This window comes from Strix aluco, chromosome 4 (genome assembly GCF_031877795.1).
Source record: "Strix aluco isolate bStrAlu1 chromosome 4, bStrAlu1.hap1, whole genome shotgun sequence".
Taxonomy (NCBI): domain Eukaryota; kingdom Metazoa; phylum Chordata; class Aves; order Strigiformes; family Strigidae; genus Strix; species Strix aluco.
The window spans coordinates 441,843-468,297 of NC_133934.1; the positions used below are offsets into that span (position 1 = coordinate 441,843).

A 26,455-nucleotide genomic window follows, 5' to 3' on the forward strand; every position below is an offset into this window, starting at 1 on the left:
CACGTGCCGCCCCCTCCCCCGCTCACAGACCCCCCCGGAGCCGGTGCCCTTCTGCAAGGCCTTTTATTTCATGTCAGAAAGCCCCCCCTGCCCCGCTCCGAGGGACCCCGACACCCCCGTCCTGCGCCACCGCCGTGGGGGGGTTGGGACCCCTGTGGGGGCACCCCTCCTGTCCCCAGGGGTGGGTGGGGGGCTGCCCCCAGCCCCGGGACCCTACGGTCACCCCGAGGAGGGGGGACACATGGTGACACTGAGCAGGACGACACAGCAGCGTCACCGTCGCAGGAGACATGGGGTGGGGGGGGGGATGGATACGGGCTACCCCCACGGGCGGGATTTGGAGGGGGGGGAGTGGGGTTGTGGTTTTTTTTTTTCCCTTTTTCTTTATTTACAAAATTCCCGGCTGGGAGGGCAGGGAAAACCCTGGCGGGGGAGACAGTGCCAGGGCTGGGGGGGCTCCTGACTGCCCTGCCAGAGCCCCCCCCCGCCAGCTCGCCTGCTGCTAAAAATAATAATAATAATAATATTATATTAATAATAATAGTGATAATAATGAGAAAAGAGCTGCGGTTGTGTCCTGGGGCAGCCACCCCCGTGCTGGGGGCTCGGGTCGGTGGCCGGGGCAGCACAGACCCCCCCCCCATCCCCGGGGGGGCACCGGGGCCCCAATCCTGCGCGGGGGCGTGGGCAGAGATCCGGCCTCGCGCCCGGGAGCTGCGGGTGGGTGGTTCCAGATGTGGAGCTGCACATCTGGGGAAGAGCGAGGGAACGCTGGCCACGGCGGCGGGGGAACCGGGAACTGGGGGGGGGGGGGGAAGATGGGTCCCACCGGAGAACCCATCCCACCCCCGAGCGTCCGTCCTGCTCCGGAACATCCGTTTATCCCACCCCGGCGCATCCACCCCGCCCTGGACCACCCATCCCTCCCACCCTGAGCATCCTGCCCGCGGCTGCCCCCACACTCCCACGGGTCTCTCGGTGTCTTTTTGAGGCTAAACCCAGAGCTTTTGGGTCACTCCAGCCCCCCCCACGCTGGCGCTGGCCCTGGGCAGGGTCACAACGCACCCCCCCCCACACACGCCGTGAGGTGGCTGAGCCCCGGGCTGGGGTGGCCGCAGGGCAAACGGGGGTGGTGGGTCCCGATTCCCACGGGAGCCCCCCCCGACCCCCCCGGGGAGCGGGGTCGGCGGGGCCGGCAGCGCCAGTTCGCGAGGCCACGCTTGGTCCCGCTCCGCATCGCGGCTCCGTCCCAGCTCAGGTGGGTGACACGAGGCGGCCGGGCACGGCTGCAAGGGAAGGCAAGGGGTGGGCACCCCAGGGTGGGGGGGCCCTGGGCTTCCTCCCGCTCCCCCCCGCCCATCCCGGAGGGATGAGGGGGGGTCCCAAGACCTACTGTGCTTAGGAATAGGCCAGGCCTTGGAGCGGCCGCGCCGGCGTGTGGAACTTGTCCGAGTCCTCGAAAGCCGGATCTGGTGGCGGGAGGGAGGGGGGGAGAGAGGGTGAGCAGGGGTGGGGGGGGGCAGAGGGGGGGGGACAGGGGCGAAGGTGGCACGGTGCCACCGCAGGTGGCATGTCCTGGGTGCAGGGAGGGGGCCTGGAGTCGGCAGGGGTGCAGGCAGAAAGGGCTCTGCGAGGCTTGGGCAGGGTGTCACCGGGACCCCCCCTCCGTGTGGGACCCGGGGGGGGCGGTCAGGGGCCCCCCCTCTGGGCCAGTGGGGGTGGGTGAGGGCTGACGGGGGACCCGGGGGGGCGGTCAGGGCCCCCCCCCGGGGCCGTGGGGGTGGGCTCACCTTGCAGGCTGCTGGCGCTGGTGCTGGCGCAGGCGGGTGGCGGGGACGTCTGCGGCCGCACCACGGGGGCGAAGGCGCTTTTCTGCTTCACCGCCGAGATCATGTTGACGGGGGAGAAGGAGAAGACGCCAGTGGGGGTGGAGGCGTTGGCGCCTGACGGGAGGGTGAATGGACGAGGCGCCGAGCGGGGGGCTGGCGGGCATGACTGCGGGGAGACACCCGCTCAGGCCGGGTGGCAGCACGTCCCAGGGACACACCGCGTGGGACAACCCCAGGGCTGGCACATGGCCTTGGGGACACCATCCCAGGGCTGGGGCATGACTTTGGAGACACCCCCCTGGGTTGGTGAGTGGCTTTGGGACACCCTGGGGCTGGTGAATGGTGTTGGGGACACCTAAGGATGATGCGCAGCTTTTGGGGACATTTGAGGCTGCTGCATGGCTTTGGGGACACCCAGGGCTTGTTCATGGCATTGGGGACACTGGTCTGTGGTGTTGGGGACACCCTGGGGCTGGTGTGTGGCACTGGGGACTCCCAGGGCCGGTGCACGGCATTGGGGACACTGGTCATGGCATTGGGGACACCCCAGGGCTGGTGTGTGGCACTGGGGACACCCTGGGGCTGGATCAGGGTGTCCCCAACACTCCTGGGACTGGTTCATGGCATTGGGGACACCCTGGAGCTAGTTCACAGCACTGGCGGACACCCCAGGGCTTGTTCATGGCATTGGGGACACTGGTTTGTAGTGTTGGGGACACCCTGGGGCTGGTGTGTGGCATTGGGACACCCCAGAGCTGGTTCATGGCTTTGGTGACACCCTGGGGCTGGTTCACAGCATTGGGGACACTCTAGAGCTGGTTCATCGCTTTGGGGACACTGGTTCATGGCATTGGGGACACCCTGGGGCTGGTTCACAGCATTAGGGACACTGGTTCATGGCATTGGGACACCCAGAGCTGGTGCATGGCTTTGGGGACACTGGTTTCATGATGTTGGGGACACCCTGGAGCTGATTCATGGCTTTGGGGACACCCTGGGGCTGGTTCATGGCACTGGGGGACACCCAGGGCCGGTGATGGCTTTGGGGACACCCCAGGGCTGGTTCATGGCGTTGGGGACACCGCGGGGCTGGTTCGCGGCGTTGGGGACAGCCCGTGGCACCGACTCACTGGCGTAGGCGAGTTGGCGGTGGAGCCGTTGAGGAAGCTGGGGGAGCCGGGCACCCCCAGGCCGGCCATGGTGGCTCCGCCGTAGCCGTTGATGCCGGTGGCGCCGCTGTAGCCGCCCTGCTGCGGGGGGGAGCTGGCACGTAGCCCCGCGGCGAGGCGCTGCCGCGCTCCGCGAGTAGCCTGCGGGCGAGAGACGGGGCACCGGGGTGGCACTGGGGTGGGCAGGGCCCCCCCTCCCGCCGCCCCCCGGCGCGCCCCCCCCCCACACCTTGGTCGGTGCCCTGGGGCGAGTCGCCGATGTTGACGGCCAGTTGGGTGCTGAAGGTGTTGACCCCCATGACGCCGGCGGGGCCGTGGGGGCCGCCCAGCGCCGGGAGCTGCGCGGGGTTGCGGGGGGGGGACGTTGTAGAGGGCCCTCGGCGATGTCCGCCGCTCGCTTCAGGATGATGTCCTGGGGGGGGGGGGACACACACAGGGACGGTGTCACCCCACGGCACAGCAGCTGTGCTGGGCAGTGATGGGGCAGGGGGGGCTGAGGCCGTCCCAGCTCGTGACACCTCCCAGGGTACCCGCAGTCCTGAGCATCACTGGGGCGGGGGGGGCTTGAGGCCCGCTCCAGCTTGTGACACCTCCTGGGGCACCCACAGCCTCAAGTGTCACCAGGGCCAGGGGGGGCTGAGGCCGCCCCAGCTCATGGCACCTCCCAGGGCACCCACATCCCCGAGCATCGCCGGGGCGCAGGGCGGACTGTGATGGGGCGGGGGGGGGCCGGGACCCCCCAGCTCGTGCCGCCGGCTGGGAGGGACGGACGTGGGAATAAAGGCGGCTTTGGAGGCCTGACCCGGCGGCTCCCCCTTCCCCCGCAGGTGGGGGCGCTCGGGGGGGGGGCCCCCAGCGCTGACTCAGCGCCCGAGGAATCCTGATGGGAAGCAGATGTGGGGCCGGGAGCCCGGGGCCAGCTCCTGCATCCCCCCCCCGGCTCCAGCGCCGCGGGCTCGGGGCACACATCGGGCTGGGGGGAGGGCGGGATAAACCCGCGGGGGGGGGGGAAACCCGCGGGGGGGGTCCCCGGTGGGATTTGGGGGTGCACACACCTGGTTGCTGTGCGGCATCCCATAGAGAGCCTCCACCAGGTCGGCCGCCCGCTTCAGCAGCACCTCCTGGGCAGGGAGCGGGATGGGGCTGGGGGGGGCCCGCACCCCCGCCCCGGCCCCACCTGCAGACGGGGGACACGCAGGCGCCTGCCCCGCCACCCCCTGTGTCCCCACGCCCGGGACATGTCCCCGACCCCCCCCCCCCCAACCCTCCCTGAGCCCCCCCATGACCCTCCCTGAGCCCCCCCATGCCCCCCCTGAGCCATGACCCCTCCCGAGCCCCTCTGTGACCACCCCCAACCCCCCCCCCCAACCCTCCCCCGGCCCCCCCATGACCTTCCCTGTGTTCCCCCATGACCCTCCCCGTGTCCCCCTGTGACCCTCCCATGACTTCCCTGTGTCCCCCCCCGACTCTCCCTGCCCCGGGCTCTGCTGCGGGGGACACACACACCCAACCAGCCCGGCCCCCCGGGGGGGTCCCTACCTTGGGCAGGCGCTCGGGGTCCCCGGGGTGCCGGGGAATGACCTTCTGCAGCCGCTGGAACCCGTAGTCGATGGTGGGCTCGTTCAGCGCTGCCCAGAGAGGGGGGGGGGCTCAGCGCCCCCAGCCCCGGCCCCACGGGGAAACTGAGGCACGGACCGTGGGGTGCAAGGGGGGAACCCCACCTCCCACTGGGACCCCCCCACTGCACACGTGTGTGCAAGGGCCGCCGTCACACCCAGCGGAGCTGCTGAGGGGGGGTCCCCGGGCAGGGCAGGGCTGTCCCAGGGGCTGGCAGAGGGCACAGAGATCCCCTGGGCGCCATCCCGGGGGGTGTGTCCCCTCTCCAGGGGTCTGTGTCTCCTCCTGGGGGTCTGTGCCCCCTCCCTGGGGATCTGTCTCCCCATTCCAGGGGTCTGTGTCCCCTTCCCAGAGGTCTGAGCCCCCTCCTCAGGTGTCTGTGTCCCTCCCCAAGGGTCTATGTCCCCATGCCAGGGGTCTGCACCCCCTTCCTGGGGGTCTGTGTCCCCTCCCCAGGGGTCTGTGCCCCCTCCCTGGGGATCTGCGTCCCTGTCCCCGGGGTCTGTGCCCCCTCCCCTGGTGTCTGTGTCCCCATGCCAGGGATCTGTGTCCCCTCCCCGGGTGTCTGTGTCCCTCCCAGGGGGTCTTGTGTCCCCTTCCCAGGGATCTCTATCCCCTCCCCGGGTGTCTGTGTCCTCTCCCCGGGGTTTGTGTCCCCTCCTCAGGGCTCTGAGACCCCTTCCTGGGGGTCTGTCTCCCCTCCCCAGGCTCTGCCCCCCCCCGCGGGGGTCCGCACCCCTCACCGGTGTAGACGAAGCGTCCGGGCGCGCCCTTGCAGAACTGCTTGGACTTGTAGGAGAGTGTCACCTCCACCACGCCGGGGATGTGCCGCGGGGGGGTCTGCACCCGGATGGCGTGAGGTGTGATGAGCTGCGGGGAGAGTCGGGGCTCAGCCCACGGCCGGGGTGAGGTGGGGGGCAGTGTGTGGGGCTGGCAGGACCCCTCCACCAACCCACCCTACCTCGCTCCACACCAGCATGGTGCCGAAGACAACCTGCAGCCCGTCGAAGAAGTTGTCCCCGATGACGATGACGGTGGCCCCGCCAGTGGTCCAGCCTCGCTGGGGCTGATGGCTTTGATGCAGGGGGTGGCTGCTTCGGGCGGGAGGGGGAGAGACAGGGCAGCAGTGAGTGTGGGGGCGCGCGGGGCGGGAGCGGGGGCCCCGGGGTGGGGGCCGGGGGTGCGAGGCTGGGGGAGAGAAGGCAGAGAGGGAGAGCAGAGGCAGAGTGAGAACCAGGCAGCGGCGAGGGGCCGGCGGGGGGGGACACAGACACGGGCGGCCACCGCGGACACACGGACACGGGTGGGGACAGGGAGAGCACGGGCGGCGGGACGGACAGCGCGGGGGGGGTGTGGGGAGAGCACGCACGGACGGACGGACGGAGAGGGGCAGACGTGGCGGCTGTGCCACGGGGCACACACGCAGCTGTGGGTCCACCGTGGGGCGACCGTGGGGCCAGTTCTGGCACAGGCAGGTCAGGGGACGTGGTGGTGGGAGCAGTGTGGCCCCACGGCACACATGCGTGTGCGTGGACACACCAGGGAGGAGGGGTCTCACCTTCGGAAGGGTCGAGGCGCCGCGCCCGCCGCCCGTGCTTGGAGTTGTTGTGGACAAACATGTTGTCGGACACGGCCAGGACGTGGCCGTCCACGTTGACCGTCCGTCGACACGACCACCTGGGACAGACGGACACACACGCGCGTGTGTGTGTGTGCAAACCCCCTGTGCGCACCCACACGCGTATGTGCCACCCGTGTGCCTGCGTGCGTGGGTGCCTTACACACGCGTGTGCCCCCCCGCCCCGTAGCCATGGGACCACACAGCGCCGCAGGCCTGTCACCGTGTCACCGAGCGGGGGGGACCCCCGGACCCCAGGGGACACCCCAGCCCATCCTCTGCGCCCCCCCCCAACACCACCCCCTGAACCCCACTCCCCCCCACCCTCCGGCGTGGACTTGGCTGCTCTCCCGGAGCTGCTTGGCGCTATGCAAATTGGATAGGTCGTTAATCATGTAAAAATGTCACAATTATCATATCTTTACGAGAGGCCCTAATGAAGGCGCCCGTGCTGGGTGGGGGACGGGCCGGACCCCCCCTCTGCTCCGCTCCCCAACCTCCAGCTGCTGCGGGGAAGAGCCGGGCTGCGGCAGGGGACGTGGGGGGGTGCAGGGGGAGTTGGGGGGGGGGGGGGGGCAAGGGGGGTGTGTGGGGGGGTTGGCATTTTGGGGTTCCCAAAGGGAAATTGGGGTTTGAAAATTGGGGTTTGCAAAGAGTTCGAGGGGGATTAATTTGCAAATGAGTGGTGAGGGGGTGGGGGGAGTTGGGGACTTAATTCCCCCAATGGGGGATGTGTTGCCCCCCCCCAATGGGGAATGTGTCCCCCTCAAATGGGAATCGAGACCCCAACTCCGCCCAAACCCTTTGGGAAATAAAGGTGGTCCCCAACCCCCTCCCCTCCTGCAGCCGCGGTGTGTTGGGCTGGGGGGGGCATGGGGGGGGTGCAGGGTTTGGGGGGGTCGCGGTGCTCACCTGGAAGCGCCGCATATCCCGGGGGTTCCCGCGTTCTTCAGGCAGTTTTGGTTGCATTTGAGGAAAAACTTGAGGAAAAACCTGGGACAGAAGGAAAGAACCCAGTGGTCAGTGCCTGCAGCCTGGGGGGGGGCTCAGGGACCCCGCGATGCCTCCCCCTGCCCCCCGCGCTTTGGGCACCGAGGTGAGGGACCCACTGGCCCCATCCCCAGCCCTGGGCCACGCCACGGTGCACGGCCAAAGACACCCACAGCCACGGGCACCCGGCGTGGCCACACACGGGCACGCTGCGCCGTGACGGGTCACCGTGCTGTGACAGGTCACTGTGCTGTGACAGGTCACCGTGCCATGATGGGTCACCGTGCCGTGACAGGCTACCGTGTCCCTCTGTGCCATGTCCCCCCTTGGGCCCGGCACTGCCCTGCCCACACAGGCAGCACATCGGCAGGGCCTGGGCAGTGCACGGGGCTGGTGACATGGTGTGACACCCTGTCCCTGTCCCTCTGTGCCATCCCATCCACATCTCACTGTGCCATCCTGTTGACACTCTGTGCCATCCCGTCCCCATCCCTCTGTGCCATCCTGTCCCCGTCCCCCTGTGCCATCCTGTCCCCATCCCTTTGTGCCATCCTGTCCCATCCCTCTGTGCCATCCCATCCCTGTCCCCCTGTGCCATCCTGTCCCCGTCCCCCTGTGCCATCCTGTCCCCATCCTTTGTGCCATCCCATCCCTGTCCCCCTGTGCCATCCTGTCCCCGTCCCCCTGTGCCATCCTGTCCCCATCCCTTTGTGCCATCCCATCCCCATCCCTCTGTGCCATCCTGTCCCCGTCCCCCTGTGCCATCCCGTCCCCATCCCTCTGTGCCATCCCATCCCTGTCCCCCTGTGCCATCCTGTTCCTGTCCCCCTGTGCCATCCTGTCCCATCCTGTCTCAGCAGCCTGTCCTGGCATCTCACCCCTGGCACCTTACCCCGACACCCCACCCCAGGCCCCCGCCTCTGCCCCCGCAGTGCTGCAGCAGGGCTGGGGGGGACACGGGGGACAGGAGGGTGGGGAGGGGACACAGGTGCCCAGCAGGAAGGTTCCCACAGCCCCGTTAGCTGCTGGTGGAGGCTGGGGGGGGACACGGGACCCCCGGGACGATGGGGCACCCACGGATGGGGGCACCCCTGGGACCCCCTGCGATGCAGGATGGCAGCAGCGGGTGCAGCCTCCCGGGCCCCAAACCCCTCCAGCCCCACCGCTGGGGGGCACAAGGGCCATTGCCCCCCCCCAGGGGACCCCTGAGCAGAGCGGGCACCCCCAGACCATATGTGTGTCCCCCCCAGGGGCTCCTGCCCTGGGCCAGTGCCGGGACACATGGGGGGCAGGGGGGGGGTGCTCCCAGCGGGACACTGCCCATGCCGGGACGGCTTTCCCGGGCAGGGCAGGAAGAGGGGGACACCCCCCCCCCCGTGTCCCCCCGTCACCCGCCGCCTGGCAGGTGGTAATCAGGGGAAGGAAGGAGCTGGAAAACGGCAGGAAAACACCCCCCCCCACCCCCCCGCCAGGAGATTGACAGGGCCGGCATGAGGCTGGGGGGGGCCCCCTGACCCCCCCCCCCCCAATCCCCTGGCCCCGGTTTTGCGCTGCTGGGGGGGGGGGGGGGGGGGATAATCCTGAACCCCAGGTCGGCCTCGTCCCCCCCGAGCCGCAGCCGCGCATATGGGCCGGGGAGTTAAAAATACAGGCGCTGCGCATTCATTAGCATCCCTAATGCGCAGCGCTCCCCATTTAATATGCAAATTCCCGGCGCTGCTGCCGAACACCTTCTGTTCCGAGCGCATAAATTTGAATTTGCAATTAGAATAATCTTGTATAATTAATGAAAAGCGTCAATTTTAGCTCCTAAGTAATTTGATTAACATGTTGATAGGGCACTTATCTGGCTCTCTAAACCAGTGGGGCTGGGCGTCGGGCTGGGGAGTGGGGCTGGGGGGGCTGGGGGGGGCTGAGGGGGGGGCAGTGGGCGGCGGGCTGGGGACCCGCCTGCCCCTGGGTGACCCCCGAGGGCCCTGGGGATGGAGGGGGACGCAGGGGGCACAGGGGGAGCCCCCCAGCTCTCCCCAGCACAGCGGAGGGATGGGGATGCCACCAGCTTGGGGTGGGGGGGGGTGGGGGGGGCCCTGGTGTGGCCTCGGGGGGACACTTGTTTTGGGGGGGGGGTCACCCCGCAGGCACCCAGTGTGATCAGCCCCAGTTTCCAGCACTTGGGGGGGTCTCCGGGACCCACCCTGCGCACCCCAAAAGCACCAGCGTGGGTGCAACACCCAGATCACCTGTGGGATGAGGCAGGGCGGGGGGGGAACGGGGCCGGGGGGGGGACACACGGGGATGCCATTACCGGGAGGTTTGTCTTGGCTGCATCCCGCAGCCGTGCCGGAATTCCGGGGGCCGTGACCCCCACAGCTGGCCGGGGCACATCTGGCCGGGGGCGGGGGGGTGGGAGGGGGGGTGTCGGCACAGCTGGCAGGGTGGGGGGAGGCCAGGGGTCAGGGACCTGCCGCAGCGTGGAAGGGGGGGGGACAGGGTGTGTGGGGGCAGGGTCTGTGCCACCCCTTGTCCCCAGGGACCCCGGGGACTCGGTGCAGGGGGGACCCACCCCCCTACACCTCCCCCCCCACGGGGACCAAGGGCCCCTGCTCGCAGGCAGGGTGAGGCGAGGAGGGGGCACAGCACTGTGCCCCCCCCCCCCCCCCCTTCCCCCGGTCCCAGCGACAAGGGGACAGAGTTGGGGACCCTGAACCCACCGGGGTGTCCTCGGGGTGTCCCCGTGGCACGTGGCCGTGGAGGGTTTTGGGGGGGGGGGGGTGTGGAGGGGTGTCTGGATGCCGCCTGTATTATTTATTTGTTTGATGCACATCAGAAGTTTCCGGCGCTTTCCCCATCTGTCCGGGCTGGCTGGTACCGCGCGGGGGCCACCAGCCACTGCGGCGAGCCAGACTGGGGCGGGAGCCCCTCCCGGCCCCCCCCAGCGCTGCTCCCCCAAAGCTCATTAGTGCTAACGAGGCAGCGCTCACACCCGGTACCCAGCCCAGGGGACACCCCCCCCGGCCTTGTGCCCCTCCCTCGGCCCCAGCAAGGTGCAGGGTGAGTGGGGGGGGGGTGGGGGCCGGTACCTGTCGATGATGACGGGGTCGGAGGGGGTCTCGTTGCGGTTCCCGCAGCTCTTCTTGTCGCAGCAGCGGCTGGGCAGGGCCGGGGAGAGAGGCTGGTGTGAGCGGGGCGAGGGGGGGGCCCCCCACACCCCCCCAACCCAGGGCAGAACCCGACAGACCCCCATTTCCCACCCTTGTGCCTGTGGAGGTCCTGCCCCATGGCGGGACGGCGGTGGGGGGGAGGGGACAGAGGTGACAGGTCGGTGCTGCAGGAGGACTCGGGTGCTGGGCTGGGGGGGCGGACACCCCAGGATAGGACCATGCGACGTCAGAGTATGGGGGGCTGTGGCAGAGGGTACCCCCCTTATCCACCCCACACCCCCCCATGGGGTTAGGCTCCGATTTGGGCCTCTCTGGGGCGGGGGGTGCACCCCAACTTTGGGAAATGCTCGGTGAGCAAAGTTGGGAGGTGGCGGGGGGGGGGCTCAGAATTGGGGGTGCCCCAGCCCTGCTCCATCCCTTTGGGGGCTCCATGTCCCCCACAGGGCCCACGGCAGCTGTCGCGTTGCCACCGGCCAACAACCACGGCGGTGGGGGCTGCTGGGGAGCAGGGTGGGGGGATTGGGGGGGCCCCCCGGCCCTGGCATCCTCGTTAGCGCCGGAGCTCAATTAGCCGCGCTGGCACGGAGCGTTAATTTGCGCAAACACCGAGCGCTGAGGGTGGTAAACAAGAGCGGCGGTAATGGGGCACGGGGGACCCCGCGCTGGCAGCGGGCAGGGGGGGCCGGGGGGCCAGGCAGCACGCGCTGCCCACCCACCAACCCCGCACCTCTGGGTGCTGCCGGACCCCCCCGAAACCCCCCCCGCCCCCCAACACCTACCTGCTCATGTGCGTCGTGGGGGCAGGAAGGCACCGCGGTTCCATCTCCTGCCCCTCGTAGCAGTGTCCTGCCCTCAAAAATATTCCTGATAGAGTGTGGGGGGGTGACACTGCCTCCGGGCACCCCACTTGTCCCCCGACACCATGTCAGCACGACCCCCCCCACCGGGGTGACCCCACGCTTTTACTGCTTGGACATGGAGTCGATGAGGCGGACGTAGAGGTCCTGCTCGGTCCGGAGCCCTGCGGCGAGATGGGGGGGGTGGGGTGGGGAGAGGGGGGGTCAGCCCTGCCCATTTAATCCCCCCAGACCCCCCCCCAGCACCCACCGTTGCTGTACAGCAGCTGGAGCCGGTAGTGGATCCCGTTGTTGGTTTTCTCCCCGTTCTGCTCCTGGAGGGAGGGAGGGAGGATGGTTGGATGGGGGGGGGACCGGGACACACATCACTGTCCCCACTCGCTGCAGTTGTGTGTCGTCCCCCCCCCAGTGCAAGGGGCTGTGGAGCCGCTTTGGCAACTCCCCACACCTGCAATGAGTTTGGGACAGGTCTCAGCCTCGGCAGGTTCTCACGCCTCTCTGAGAGCAGGGGGGTGGCCCGGTGGAGGGACCCCCCCATTCCTGCCATGACCCCCCCTGCCTCAAAACCCCAGAGTCGGGGGGTCTCACCCGCTCCTTCTCCACGAAGTCGATGAAGGAGGTGCGCTCGATCTCCACGGGCTGGCCCTGCCGGTCGTACATGGCCAGGACGAAGTGGAAGAAGTTGGATTTCCGCAGGTTGGAGGGCGGCTGCTTCTCAAAGTGGGCTCGGGCCAGGCCCACCCCGCTGCCGGCAGGAAAAAAACGGGGGGGGGAGTGATGAGCATGGGACCCCCAGCACCCCCTCCCCAGGGGGGGACAGGCGGTGCTGGCCGCAGTGCTGTGGAACAAGGCGGGGGGGGCACCCAGGACCCCCTCTCTGCCCCATGGCCAGCACGTCCCCGCTGCTCACAGCGCTTGTTCTTGATTGGGGGGGGGGCGAGGTTGAAGCCAGTGAGTGTTTGGGGTGTGGGGGGGTCGCAGCTCCTTGGGTTTGGGGAGGGGGGGGGTCACACACACACCAGCAGCAGCCCAGGGGACACCCTGAAGCATCACCTGCCCCTCCCCCAGCTCTGCCTTGGCCCGGGGGGGGGCCCTGGGGACAGGGGGGCATGGTGGGGTGGGGGGCTGTGACCAGCCCCCCCGGCGCGGCGAGGGGGCCAAAATAAACACCCACGTGTAAAAACTTCCCCCCCACACCTTTTTGTGATTAAAACCACATCGGCGAGGAGGGAGGCGGTGGGGAGGGTCTGGCTCCCCCCGTGCTGACCCTGGCGGGGCTTAAACTGGAGGGGGGGGCGGTTCCCACGCTGCGCTGGGGACAGCCCCTGCACCCCACGGATCCCCACAGACCTTCCAGGCCCCCCCCCCCGACATGGAGCAGGACCCTGCCACCCCCCTAGATCCCACCGTGTCCAACAGCACCCCACGGACACCCCGCCCGGCCAGGGCCTGGGCAGGGGGCAGCACTGGGGTGCAAATAAGGGGGGGACACACTCACAAACATGCAGGGGGGGTCCCTGCCTGCCCCAGCACCCCCAAACCTGCTTCTGGGAGCTCACCTAGGGGGACAGTCTGGGGGGAGATGGGCTGAGTGTGACACCCCACCCCCAACCACTGTCAGCCCCAGGGGGTGCCCGCTGCAGGGGTCCCTCCGCCACCCCCCCGGCCCTACAGAAATGGGGGGGTGGTCACACCAGCCCTCCCTGCCCACAGCACCCTGCTGGGGGGGGGACACGGAGGAGAGGAGCCCCGAGGTGCGGGGACATGTGTGTGGGTGAGGAGCTGGACCCCCAGCACCCTGACCCCCCCCCCCACTGGTCCCCAGTCTGGAGCACATGGGTGGGGGTCGGGGGGGGGGCACCCCTCCACCCACAGCTGGGGGACAGAGCGTGTCCCCAAGACCTGCCCCCACAGAGCCCCCAGCCCCACAGGACCCCCCGCCTACACCCCACAGGGTGACCCTGGGTGGGGGGGGTCCTTCGCTCCTGCCCAGCCGAGCCCCCCCACCCCGCTCCCAGGGCTGACCCCCGTGCCCAGGGACATTGCCGGGGACACGGGGGCACCCCCCAGGGTCCCACACAAGCCACAGCCCCCAGCCTCTCCTCAAACAAGAGAAAAAAACGGGGTTCAGGCCTTTTACCAGCACCCCCCCCCCCGCCGCGGCTGGTGCCAGCACCCCCCAGGCCCTCCAGGGGCAGAGCGGGCACAGGGTGGGGAGGGGTCCCCAGGCACCCTCAGTGCCTTTAATGACGCTCCTTGGGCTTTAATTAACCCCCCCGGCATCACCTGAGCCCCAGCTGGGGGCAGCAGCCAAGGCCAAGTGCGAAGCCCCGACCCTGAAAACCTCGGGGACACTTCTCGGGGGACACTTCTCCGTGACGGAAGTAAAAAACTCGTTAAGTTGATGATTGCGGAGGACCCGAAACGTCCCCGTGCCTGCGGCCACGGCCAATGGCTGGGGTGTCCCTTGTCCCCCCCCAAGGGCTCCCAGAAGTCCCGACGGGCTCTCAAGGCCCATCCCAGCGGCGTTTGACCCCCCCCAACACGGGGCGCTGGCCCCACTGGGACCCCACGGCCCCCACCCCAGTGTCCCCGAGGTTTTCAGGGTCGGGGCTTCGCACTTGGCCTTGGCTGCTGCCCCCAGCTGGGGCTCAGGTGATGCCGGGGGGGTTAATTAAAGCCCAAGGAGCGTCATTAAAGGCACTGAGGGTGCCTGGGGACCCCTCCCCACCCTGCACCCGCTCTGCTCCAGGGGGTGCTGGCACCAGCCGCGGGGGGGGGGGGGGTGGTGCTGGTAAAAGGCCTGAACCCCGTTTTTTTCTCTTGTTTGAGGAGACGCTGGGGGCTGTGGCTTGTGTGGGACCCTGGGGGGTGGCCCCGTGTCCCCGGCAATGCCCCTGGGTGTGGGGGTCAGCCCTGGGAGCGGGGTGGGGGGGTTCGGCTGGGCAGAAGCAAAGGACCCCCCCACACCCCGGGTCACCCCATGGGGCTCAGCACCCCCAGCCCTGCCATGGGGCTCCGAACCGATGGGCAGGTGGCAGCCGCCTGCGCCCCCCTGTTCCCATTCACCCCCCAAAACTCCAGCCTTAAAGTGCTGGGGGGGCAGCGGGGGGGTGCTGGAGCCGCCAGCCCAGCTGGGTAATGGCTCCATCTCCGCTGCCAGTGGTGCCGAGCCCCCGGCGCTGCGCAAGCCGAGCCCGGGTGCCATTAATTATTGACGGCAATCAGAGCATTTCCTAGCAGGGCCCGGCGCGGGCTCTTACAGGAAAGGAGCATCTTCCCTTGGCGGAGCCGCTGGGCACCACGCGAGCCCGCGGCCCAGAATCCCCCGGTTTGGGCAACTGAGGCCCCGCGTGGGCTCACGACGCCACGGGAAATGGGCAGCGGGGGGGGGTCTGGGCAAGTTGGGGGGCTCAAGAGGGGTGCGGGACGCGGGGCGAGAGGTGACGAGCACCCTGCACGCACGTGTGTGTCGCTGCTGGTGGCCTGGCACCCGGCTTGGAGGGAGCAGGGAAGGGGGGGTCATGTGGGGGGGTGTCTGTGCGCCCCACTCCTTGTGCGCTCGCCCCCCCGCCCCTTCCCCGTATTTGCGCGCCGGGACGCCGTCGGCACACGGTGACACACGGGCAGCCGCGTCCCTGTCACCGGGCCCCAGCCCTGTGTGTGTGTGTGTCCCCCCCCGACGTCCCCCCACACTGCCAGAGCTGCGGGGGGGGTTGGATTTCACCCCCTTTTCTCACAGTCCCGTGCTAGCACACGGAGAAGTTTGTGGGTGTGTGGGGGCAAGGCCAGCACCTCCCTGCACCCCAGCTCGGACGCCGCAGACCCCCACCCTGGCACTGCGCCCCCCCCCAGCTCCCAGGGGCCAGGTGGGACCCTTGGTCCAGCCGCTCTCAGGGGGTCTGTGGTCACTGTCCCCCTCCCTGGCGGGGCTGGGGTGGCTTTGCTGGGGTTGGCGGGGGGGGTCGCTGCAGTTTTCAAGCATCCTGGAGTATCTACAAACGCGGCGGCTTTGGTGGGGGGGGGACCCCGGGAGCTCCCAGGGCTGGGCGCAGCCTCTGACACAGCCACGGCCCCCGGCAGGGAGCCCTCAGGGTGGGGTTGACCCCCTGGCTGGGGACCCCAAGTTTGGGGACGGTGCACACAAATGGGGTGACCTCGGGTTGGTGCTGGAAGTGCCGGGGATGTCCCGCTCCGCCGGGGGCCGGTGCAGAGGGGAGACCCCCCCCCAGCCCCCCAAATCCGCTGTCCCTGGCTGGGCAGAGGGCATGGGGGCACCCCAGGGAGGCAGCGCGAGGGGCCCGGGTCCCCTTGCTCCTCCGTGCCGTGGGACATCTCTCTCACCCCTGGCCAAAGCTGCAGCACACCCCAAGCACAGCCCCCCCTTACCAACCCCCCCCTCGAACCCCTCGGTGCACACAGGGGAGGCAGCGGGAGCTGGGGTGCTGGGGGGTGGAGGTGTCCCCCAGCTGCAGCCGGGACCCCTCTGGGCACAGGGTGGAGAGAGAGCAGGGGGCTGGGGTGCAGAGACCCCCCCGGGGAGGGCAGGGATGGGGTGCAGGGAGTCCTGAAACCCTCGGGGAAGGTGGGGATGGGGTACGGGGAGCCCTGAACTCCCCAGGAAGGGCAGGGGATGGGGTGCAGGCGGCCCTGAGCCCCTCCGGGGAGGGCAGGAATGGGGTACATGGGGCTCTGAGCCCCCCGGAGAGAGCAGGGATGGGGTATAGGGAGCCCTGAGCCCCCCCCAGAGGGCAGGGACAGGGTGCAGGGGGCCCTGAACTCCCTGGGGAGAGCAGGGATGGGGTACAGGGAGCCCTGAACCCCACAGAGGACAGGGATGGGGTTACACGGGGCCCCAAGCCCCCCAGGGAGGGTGAGGATGGGGTATGGGGAGCCTTGAGCCCCCCGGGGAGGGCAGGGATGGGGTGCAGCGGGCCCGGGGAGGGGGCACGGCATGGCACAGCATGAGCTCCTTGCAGCACCAGCACCCCCACTGCCAGCACCCCCCGGCCCTCCCAACACGGGGCCCCAGGCCTGGCACACACGGGGCACCCCAGATACCCAGGGGTGCTGAAGTTGGGGGGGGGGGCAGGACACTCCGGGTACACAGGGGTTACCCGGACGGCCAAGGAGCCCCCAGCACGTGGGGCACTTGGGGTGCCTGAAGCACCTGGCGGGCACGAGGCACCCGGGGTGCCCAGGGATCCCGGGGGGTGCTGAGGCTGTGGGGTGCCCACAGCACCCAGGGTGACCATCGTGCCGGGGGTGCCCACGGAGCTCGGGGTGCTCATGGAGCCCGTGGAGCCCAGGGGTGCCCACGGAGCCTGGGGTGCCCGTGGAGCCCGGGGTACCAGGGATGCTCGTGGAGTCTGGGATGCCCACGGAGCCCAGGACACCTGCGGTGCCCGGGATGCCCACGGAGATGCCTGTGGAGCCCGGGATGCCCACAGTGTCCGGGATGCCCCGCAGATCCCAGGGTGCCCCACAGATCTCGGGATGCCCCACAGATCCCGGGATGCCCCGCAGATCCCAGGGTGCCCCACAGATCCCGGGATGCCCCACAGATCCCGGGATGCCCCGCAGATCCCAGGGTGCCCCACAGATCTCGGGATGCCCCACAGATCCCGGGATGCCCCACAGATCCCGGGATGCCCCGCAGATCCCAGGGTGCCCCACAGATCCCGGGATGCCCCGCAGATCCCGGGATGCCCGCGCAGCCCCTTACCTCTGCGCCGCCGTGCTGGCATCCAGGATGCCGGTGCCCTGCAGCCAGCGGACCGAGGGCAGCCCGGCGGTCAGCGGCTCTTCCTTCATGGGGAGCCCCCCTCGGGGCAGCGCCTCCTGCACGGAGAACATGGCAGGGGCTCAACGCCCGCCCCCCCCCCTCCCCCCCCCCAACTTTTCCTGCCCCGGGCCCGGCAGCGGAGCTCAAAGCCGGGCAGGTGCCGGGGGCCGCCGTCCCGGCCGCCGGGGAAGCGGCATCTGCGGCGGGTGGCCGGGAGGGAGCCGGGGGGAGGCTCGGGGGAGGCTCCGGGGGGGGGGCTCGGGGGGAGGCGGGAGGCGGAGGAGGGCGGAGGCAGGGCCGGAGAAGTTGGAGACGGAGACGACCAGCAGCCAAGTGCGGGGACCGGGAGGGGAAGGAGCGGGGGGGGGGGGGAGGGAGGGATGGGGAAGGCAGGGGAGGAGTGGAGGGAGGGATGGAGGGAGGGATGGAGGGATGGAGGGAGGGATGGGGGAGCGGAGGGAGGGATGGGGAGGCAAAGGAGGAGTGGAAGGAGGGAGGGAGGCAGAGGAGGGGTGGAGGGAGGCTGCGAGGACTGGAGGGAGGGGTGGAGGAAGGCAGAGGAGGAGTGGAGGGAGGGATGGAGGAAGGCTTAGAGGAGCGGAGGGAGGGATGGAGGGAGGCAGAGGAGGAGTGGAGGGAGGCTGCGAGGACTGGAGGGAGGGGTGGAGGAAGGCAGAGGAGGAGTGGAGGGAGGGATGGAGGAAGGCTTAGAGGAGCGGAGGGAGGGATGGAGGGAGGCAGAGGAGGAGTGGAGGGAGGCTGCGAGGACTGGAGGGAGGGGTGGAGGGAGGCAGAGGAGGAGTGGAGGGAGGGATGGAGGAAGGCTTAGCGGACTGGAGGGAGGGATGGAGGGAGGCAGAGGAGGAGTGGAGGGAGGGATGGAGGGAGGCTGCGAGGGCTGGAGGGAGGGATGGAGGGAGGCAGAGGAGGAGTGGAGGGATGGAGGGGGGAGGAGGCCGGAGAGGGGCGCGGGAGGGGGCAGGCGCGGCCCGGGCTGGCCGGGGGCGGGCGGCGGGGGCTCGTTACCGGGCGGGCGGCGGCGGCGGGCGCGGCGCGGGGCGGCGGCGGCGGCGGCGGCGGCGGCGGCGACAGCGGCAGCGGCAGCAGCAGCAGGAGCGGGCGGGCGGGGGGGCCGGGGGGCGTCGGGGCCCCCGGGGGACCGGAGGGACCGGGGGGGCCGCCTCCTCGCCGCCGTCCCGCTCCCCGGCCCCGCCGCCCCGCCGCGGCCACCAGCACCATCAGCACCAGCACCCGCCGCCGCGGCCCCGCCGCCCCGCCGGCCCGGGCCATGCCGCCGCCGCCTCCCCGGGGAGGCAGGGCCGGAGCCGCCGGGGGAGGCGGGGGCCGCGGCCGGGCAGGGCTGACATCATTCCGGGGAGGAGCGGTCCCTCCCCGCGCCGGCGGAGGGGCTCCGCGGCCAGCGCCGCACCGGCCGCGCCGGGGGAGGGAGGGGGCGCCGGGGACCGGGGCACCCCGGGGACGAGGGGGACGGCAGGGAACGGGGAGTCCCCTGAGCTCCCGGGGGTCACCACCGCGCCTCCCGCCCCCAGGGACCCTGGGGAGGATGCGGGGGGACCCCGGGGAGACTCCGCTGCACCCTCTGGGATGTTCTGGGCAGAGTCCCCGGAGACAGCGCGGGGAGACGCCACGGGGTCCCCTGAGACACCCCAAAGAGGGCCCAGGGAGACCCCAAAGGGGCCCCAGAGAGACACCGAAGAGGCCCCAGAGAGGCCCCAAAGGGACCCCAGAGGGACCCCACTGCATCCCCTGAGACACCCCAGAGACCCCCCAAAGAGGCAGCAGAGATACCCCAGAGGGACCCCAATGTGTCCCCCAAGACACCCTGGGGACACCCTGAAGAGCCCCCAGGGACATCCCGGGGGAGTCCCCCCTACACCCCCCCTGAGACGCCCCAGAGAGGCCTCGGGGCCCCCCCAGGGCCCCTCGCAAACCCCACCCGGGCCCGCGCAGACCCTGGTGCCCCACGTGACCCCAATGGGCCCCCTGTGTCCCCCGAGGTGCCGCAGTGACCCCATTTGTGCCCCCTGCACCCCCAGAGTCCCCCTCAGTCACCCCCGAGGAGCCCCTCAGACACCTCAGAGTGACACCAAAGAGCCACCAAACACCCCAAAACACCCCGGTGTGACTGACCAGGCCCCTGAGGTGCCCCACATGGGCCCCCTGCACTCCAGAGATGCCCCAGGGGGACCCCCGGGCCCCTCAGTGACCCCCCAAATCACCCCCACTTAAACCCACCAGGTCTGCACCTGCGCGGGGGCTCTGCAGAGAGACACCCCCCCCCCCAGCACCCCCCGGCACCCCCCGCTGTTACCCAGAGTCTCCCGAGGGCTGGTGGGGCCATGACGGCTCCTGCAGAAACTGGGCGCCCGTCCCTCCCAGTGTCCCTCCCAGTGTCCATCTGACCGTCCCAGTGTCCCTCCCAGTGTCCATCCCAGTATCCATCTGTCCATCCCAGTATCTCTCCATCCATGCTCCCACCCATACTGGTGTCCATCCATCCATGCTCCCATCCATCCCAGTGCCCATCTGTCCATCACAGTGTCCCACTGTCCATCCGTCCATCCCTGCATCCCTCCATCCATCCCTGCATCCCTCCATCCCTGCATCCATCCTTCCATCCCTCCATCCATCCCTCCATCCCAGTATCCCTCCATCCATGCCCCCATCCATCCCAGTGTCCATCCCAGTATCCACCCGTCCATCCCAGTACCCCTCCATCCACACTCCCATCCATCCCAGTGTCCACCCATCCATGCCCCATCCCACCCAGACACCCCATGGATGACACCCCCCCCAGGGACCCCAGTTCCCGCTGCGGGCGGAGGAGGGGGGGGCCGTGGGGGACCTGCTCCCTGCCCCCCCCCCATCTCCCACTTCCAGGCAGTGCCGGGCTGAGCCGTGCTGGGGGCCGCGGGCCCCCCCGCTGGGACTGCCCCCCCCCCGCCGGGACTGGCCCCGTGGGGACCCGCGTTCCTCTAATGGGCCCTAATGGAGGCAGCGGGGCCGTCAGTGCCGGGGCTGGGGGGGGCGGGGAAACGAGGGCCCCAAGGGCCGGGGGGTGGGGGCTGAGGGGGGATGCTCGAGGGGGCCCCTCTCTCCGGCCACCCCCCAGCAAACCCCTGTGGGGCCCAGCAGTGAGGTGGGTGGGGGGATGCTGCACCCCCTGTCCCCCCACAGGGACCTGCAGGGACCCCCGTGCCCCCCCCCCCCCCCCCAGCTTGCTGTGGGCAGAGGGGCACTGGGGAGGGGGCTGGGACCAGTCAGGCTGCAGGGGGGTACTGGGGGCGGAAGGGAGGGCTGGAGGGGGGGGGCAGGGGGATCTCACCTCCCCCTTGCCTGCCCCCAGATGGGTTTTATGGACGGGCTTCCCCCCCCCACCCCCGCCGGGCTAATGGGCTGCAGGGCCCCTGGGAGCTGCCGGCAGGATAAGTGCTGAGCTGGAAGGGGGGGGAGCCCATTTACAGCCTCCCCAGGGACCCCCCCGCCCTGGGACCCCCCCCACCTTCCCCCCACGGGCAGCACTGGTGCTGCTGGGAGAGCCGGCCCCCCCCACAGCGTGGCGCTGGGGACCCTCTGTGCAGCCGGGATCCTGCCCCCAAACCTCCCCCGCGGTGGGGGCCGAGGCTAAGCAGGAGGAGAATGGAGCCCACGCTAAACCCACGCTAAGCCCACGCTAAACCCACGCCATCCCATGCCAGACCCACGCCAAACTCTGCCAGACCCACACTAAGCCTGTGCCAGACCCACGCTAAGCCCACGCTATCCTGTGCCAGACCCACGCCAAGCTCTGCCAGACCCACGCTAAGCCTGTGCCAGACCTAGACTAAGCCCACGCCATCCCGTGCCAGACCCATGCCAAGCTTTGCCACACCCACACTAAGCCTGTGCCAGACCCACGCCAGGCCCACGCCATCCTGTGCCAGACTCCCCCCCCAGGACCACCCCAACCCCCCCGAAGCCCCCCACCCCCCCGCCCAGCACGTACCCTCCCTCCCACCAGCGCGGCGAGGCCAGAGGGCAGCTGGGCACCCACCGTGCACCCACCGGGTGCTCACCCTTCCCACGCCTGCAGCACAGCCCTGTCGCCCCCCCTCCCACCGCCCCCCCCTCCCCGGCACAGGGTGGGTGAGACGAGCAGCCCCGGCCCTCGGGCGCAGCCGCTCCAGCTCCGGCTTTATTGCAAAAAAAAGAGTCCGTGGGGACGCGGGCAACTGGGGGACGTCGGTGCCTCGCGGGGTCCCAGCACTGCTCGCCGCTGGCACGGCCCCTGCGGAGGGACCCCGGCACCGGGGCGCCGGTCTGGGGTGCTAGGAGGGACGGTGGCCGCTGTGGGTGTCCCCGCTGTCCCCCGCGATGACCTCGGGGGTGCCAAAAGGGTCCGGGCCGGCGGGCGAGGGGGACGGGTGCTGCACGTCCTGGGCGCGGGGGTGAGAGTCCCCGGGGCGCTGCGGCGCAGCACCCGCTTCTCGTTCCTGGGGTGCAGAGGCACCGGGGGGAGTGGGGTGGTGGGGGCTGCGGTCCCCGTCCTGCGAAACCCCACTGTCCCCCTGCGACCGCGGGCTCACGCCGTCCCCGCCGGGCCGAGCCACGGCGGCTCCTCCGTCGTCACCAGGCTCCTCGTCGGTGGTCACGGGTGTGACTTGTTGGTGGCACATGGGACACGTGTCCTGCACATAGAGCCACTTGCGGAGGCACGCGGCATGGAAGAAGTGGCTGCAGGGAGTGACGACGGCCACCTGCATGTCCTGCAGGCAAGGAGAGGATGTCACCCAGCCACCCGGCACGCAGGGGACCTCCCTGGGGGGTGCCGGCGAGGGGAAGGGGCTGACCTGGAAGCAGATGGCACAAACATCGTTGTGGTCCCGCAGTTGCCCACCCGTAGCCCTGGGCAAGGAGTTGATCTTTTTGGCGGCCTCTCGGCGCAGCAGGAAGCTCCTCCAGCCCGACTGAGCGCGCAGCCAGACGTTGAAGTAGGAGTGGATGATGATGACGGAGGCGCCCATCCAGCTCCACTCGCCAAAAAGGGACTCCCAGGTGCCGTAGCCCACCACGCAGACAGCCACCAGGAACTCCAGCACCCGGCTGACGGCGTTCACGCAGTAAATAATCTCATCCATCCTCTCCAGCGGCGCGTCCTGGAGCAGCTCCACCACGAACAGGGCGTAGATGAAGAGGGTGCCCATCACCTGGAGGGTGGCAGATCACAAACCCCCACCCTGGCGTTGCCGCTCGGGGACGGGGTGGAGTCGTGGGGATGAGATGGGCCACCCCAGGGAGGGGGGGGGCACAATACCCCACTTTTGGGGAGCTGCGGTACCTGCAGGGAGGTGAGCATGCAGCTGGAGACCAGGATCAGCAGCCAGAAATCCAGGTGGAAAAAATGGGCGATCTTGTAGGCCATGAAACAGGGGAAAACCAGCAAGAAGAGGCACATGCTGACGCCGCGGAAATGCTTCCAGGGGCTCCTATGGGGCAGGGGGGGCACAGCTCAGTGGGGCCATGTGCCCCCCTCCACCTCTCACAGGAGCAGCGCCCACAAAACCCTGCGCTCCAGCCCCCTCCTCCAGCCCCGATTCTGCCCCAAAACGGGCAGTGAGGACCCAAGGTGATGGAGGACCCCCCCTTCCCCCCCCCAGCACGATGAGGGGGGGCCAAATCCTTCCTTCCCCTGGTACCTGTTGCGGGAGGCCCCCAAGGCCAGCACGATGGGGTCGGCGATCTCGATCATGGACTGCAGCGTGGAGGTCACCACGATGAAGAGGATGATGCTGAGGAGGAAGGTCCGCTGGAGGATCTGCAGGTCGAGCAGCCCCGTCTGCAGCGCCAGCAGCAGCAGCGTCACCCCCTCCGTCACCCCCCTGCCAGGAGCCGGGGTTTTGAGGGGGGGGGGGGGGCGTCAGGCACAAGGGTCGTGCCCTGGGCACCCCTCGGGGACGCGCCCCAGTCCCCAAATCCCTCGTGTCCCCCCCACCCTTGATGTGCGTGACCTGGGCTGGGAGGAGGGACGCCCACCGAGCCCCCCCCAGCCCCCCCGAGCCCCCCGCCGCCGTGGGCTCACCTGTGCATGACGTTGCCGTTCTGGAAAGCACCGAAACCCAGGAGATAAAACTTGCAGAGGTTGAGGAAGCCCAGGGCGAGGTAGGAGACGGTGAAGGTGAGGCCGATGAGCGAGTAGGGTGTGCTGCAGCACTCGGCCGCGCTGCGACGGAGCCCGGGGTGAGCATGGGGGGAGCAGCCCTCCTCATCCTCTTCCTCCCAAGGGCTGAGCCGGAGCCCCAGCTCCTCCTCATCCTCTTCCCCCCAGCTCCTGCCTGCCCCACCCCTCTTACCTGCTGAGGAGGAGGAAGAGGAGGCCCTGCTGGGCCAGCGGGCTGGCAGAGAAGGCGAGGAAGGAGGAGAGCCGGAGGAAGAAGAGCACCAGCCAGAAGACGAGGAAGAGGAGCGGGATGGCCAGCTGGCTCCAGAGAGCCACCCCCAGCGCGAGCAGCCGGTACAGCTCCAGCGCCTGCGGGGACGGGGGGGGGCTCAGCAGGGCTGCCCCCCCGCCCCACAGCCCCCTCCTCCGCTGCTCCCCACCACACTCACCCGCAGGAGCTCGCGGCAGGCGGCAGCGGCCAGCTGGAAGGGGACGAGGACGTGGGAGCCGAGGACGTAGAGCACCTCCAGCGCGGTGAGGAGGGTGGCGAAGGTGTCGAGGAGGGGCAGGGCGGGGAGGGGGAGCCCGCAGAGCCGAGCCAGCGCCGGCAGCGTCGGCGCCCCGAATAACCACGGCTGGCGGCTCCGCATCAGCAGGGAGCAGAGGGCACAGAGGCAGAGCTGGCCTGAGGGGGGGACGGGGACATCATCCCAGAATCATGGAGGCTGGAAAAGCCCTTGAAGCTCCTCCAGCCCAACCATGAACCTCACCCTGACCGTTCCCAACTCCACCAGATCCCTCAGCGCTGGGTCAACCCGACTCTTCAACCCCTCCAGGGATGGGGACTCCCCCCCTGCCCTGGGCAGCCCATTCCAACGCCCAACAACCCCTTCTGCAAAGAAATCCTTCCTAAGAGCCAGTCTGACCCTGCCCTGGCGCAGCTTGAGGCCATTCCCTCTTGTCCTGGCGCTGGTTCCTTGGCTCAAGAGACTCCTCCCCCCTCTCTGCACCCTCCTTTCAGGCAGTTGTAGAGGGCCATGAGGTCTCCCCTCAGCCTCCTCTTCTCCACACTAAACCCCCCCAGTTCCCTCAGCCGCTCCCCATCACACCTGTGCTCCAGACCCTGCACCAGCTCCGTTGCCCTTCTCTGGACACGCTCGAGTCATTCAATGGCCTTTTTGGGGTGAGGGGCCCAAAACTGAACTCACTCATCGAGGGACGGCACCTTGTTACTTCACTACTTCGTTAAAGAGACTCATCTGGGCACAACGGGCTCGGTGTCCCTCTCCCCGGCTCCCCCCACACCCCCGCTGCAGGAAGGGGGGAGCAGACCCCTCAACAAACCCTCACCCCACCACAAGCAGCACCCCGAGACCACCCAGCCCCTTCCCCTGCAAGCCCCAGGTGTGGCAGGGGGCAGAGGAGGACCCTCCCCCGCCCTGCCCCAGCTCAGCCGTGTCATCATCATCCCGCAGGTGACACCTCCCGCAGCCCCTCGCCCTGCCCGCTGCCACCCCTCATCCCTCAGTAGGGGACATCTCAGCGGGTTGGGGACCCCCTTGGCAGATGGGGACCCCCCCTCTTGGCTCACCGGCGAGGGTGGTGGCAAGGCGGGCGAGCGCGGCGGGGTCACTGTACACGGCGCCCTGGAAGCCAGACTCCAGCTCGCGGCGGACGTAGTCCCTGAGGGGACAGAGGTTCAGCCCCCCCCGGTTTGTGTGTGTCCCCCCCTGCACCCCAAAACCCATCACGGCCCCCCTGGGGCTCACCTGGCCGCCGTGTGCCCCGCGCCCAGCAGCAGCGCGGTGAGGAGGTGGAGGTAGAGCTTCACCAGCGACCGCACCGGCAGCGTCAGCACCACCAGGGACAGCAGGTGGCCTGCGGAAAGAGGGGGAACAAGGGGGTGACATGGCCCCAATGACCCCCCCCCCCCTCAAAATCCAGCCAGGGGACACAATGTTGGGGACACAGCACCCAATGGAACAGCCCCACACTGAGTGGGTGTCAATGGGGGGGAGGGAAGACCCCAAACACAGCCCTTGGGGTGTCCCCCCATGTCCCCTGCCTGGCCAGGGCCTGGGTGTCCCCATCCCTTGGGTTGTCCCCAACCTGGGCAGGTTCTGGGGTGTCCCCTCATGTCCCCAACGTGGCCATCCGTTGGGGTGTTCGCTTGTGTCCCCCAAAATCTACATCCCTTGGGGCGTCCCCTTGTGTCCCCAACCTGGGCAGGCTCTGGGGTGTCCCATCATGTCCCCAATGAGGTGATGCCAGGAGGTCCCCTTGGTGTCCCCTGCCTGCCCATCCCTTGGGGTGTTCCCTCATGTCCCCAAACTCTCCATCCCTTGGGGTGGCTCCACTGTCCCAAATTTGTCCACCCCCTGGGGTGTCCCCAACCTCCCTATCCCTTGGGGTGATTCTACTGTGTCCCCAACCTGGCCACGCCATGAGGTGTCCCCTTGTGTCCTCAGTCTGTCCATCCCTTGGGGTGTCCACTCGTATCCCCAATTTGTCTGTCCCCTTATGTCCCCAATCCATCCATCCATCCATCCATCCATCCATCCATCCATCCATCCATCCCTTAGGGCATCCCCATCATGTCCCCAACCTGCCCACTCCCGGGGTGTCCCCTCATGTCCCCAATCTGTCTGTCCCCTGGCGTGTCCCCTCGTGTCCCCATTCTGCCCACCCCTGGGGTGTCCCCAGCCTGTCTGTCCCCTGGGGTGTCCCCTCATGTCCCCAGTCTGTCCCCTGGGGTGTCCCCCGGTGTCCCCAACCTGCCCACCCCCGGGGTGTCCCCAGCCTGGCCACCCCGGGGGACCCCCCCGTGCCCCGCCGCAGCCCTCACCCAGGCAGTAGGCGCCGCGGAGGGCGGGGGGCCGGAGGAACGGGGGGTCCCCGCGGGGGGGCCGCAGCAGGTCGCCGAGGGCCGCCGCGTCCCAGCGGTACAGCAGGTCCAGCAGCGCCAGCCCCGGTACCCGCAGCGCCACGTTGGCCACCGCCTCCAGCCGCGCCATCGCCCGCGGGGCGGGGGGTCCCCGCGTCCCGCAACCCCGCTCCGGGGGGACAGGGGGGACCCCCCCGGCGCTGCCCCGGCGGGCTCCCCCGGCCCGGCAGGGGGCGCTCGCCCCGAGCCCAGCGGGGTCTGTCTGCCCGGCCGCCTCCCGCCGGGGCGGGCCCCGCTCCCGCTCCCGCTCCCGCTCCCGCTCCCTCCGCCGCCGCCGCCGTTCCGGTCCCTCCGCCACTTTCGCTTTCTCCCGCCCCGCCCCTACGCC

General features: G+C 69.7%; 2 protein-coding genes across 2 annotated transcripts; both read right to left on the reverse strand.

Annotated features, from left to right (window-relative positions):
- Positions 1-1,027: 1,027 nt before the first annotated feature.
- Positions 1,028-17,097, reverse strand: LOC141923395 (transcription factor COE1-like). The gene is given in 25 exon segments (XM_074824484.1): positions 1,028-1,286; positions 1,394-1,469; positions 1,791-1,960; positions 1,962-1,995; positions 2,956-3,087; positions 3,090-3,125; positions 3,128-3,139; positions 3,228-3,369; positions 3,372-3,410; positions 4,054-4,119; positions 4,538-4,626; positions 5,359-5,485; positions 5,577-5,677; positions 5,680-5,709; positions 6,174-6,276; positions 6,278-6,292; positions 7,146-7,177; positions 7,180-7,226; positions 10,304-10,572; positions 10,826-10,882; positions 11,164-11,248; positions 11,351-11,405; positions 11,492-11,555; positions 11,830-11,986; positions 16,967-17,097. Coding segments are annotated over 24 exon segments (2,064 nt in total). The 3' UTR covers positions 1,028-1,286; positions 1,394-1,398.
- A 4,096-nt stretch (positions 17,098-21,193) lies between these two features.
- On the reverse strand, positions 21,194-26,389 carry LOC141922485 (RING finger protein 145-like). The gene is made up of 10 exons (XM_074821683.1): positions 26,029-26,389; positions 24,953-25,061; positions 24,775-24,866; positions 23,633-23,868; positions 23,377-23,552; positions 23,106-23,246; positions 22,723-22,905; positions 22,365-22,512; positions 21,877-22,233; positions 21,194-21,792 (listed from the first exon to the last, which is right to left on the reverse strand). Exons 1-10 carry the CDS (start codon positions 26,195-26,197, stop codon positions 21,355-21,357), a joined length of 2,049 nt encoding a protein of 682 aa, XP_074677784.1. The 5' UTR covers positions 26,198-26,389; the 3' UTR covers positions 21,194-21,354.
- Between the last annotated feature and the right edge of the window lie 66 nt (positions 26,390-26,455).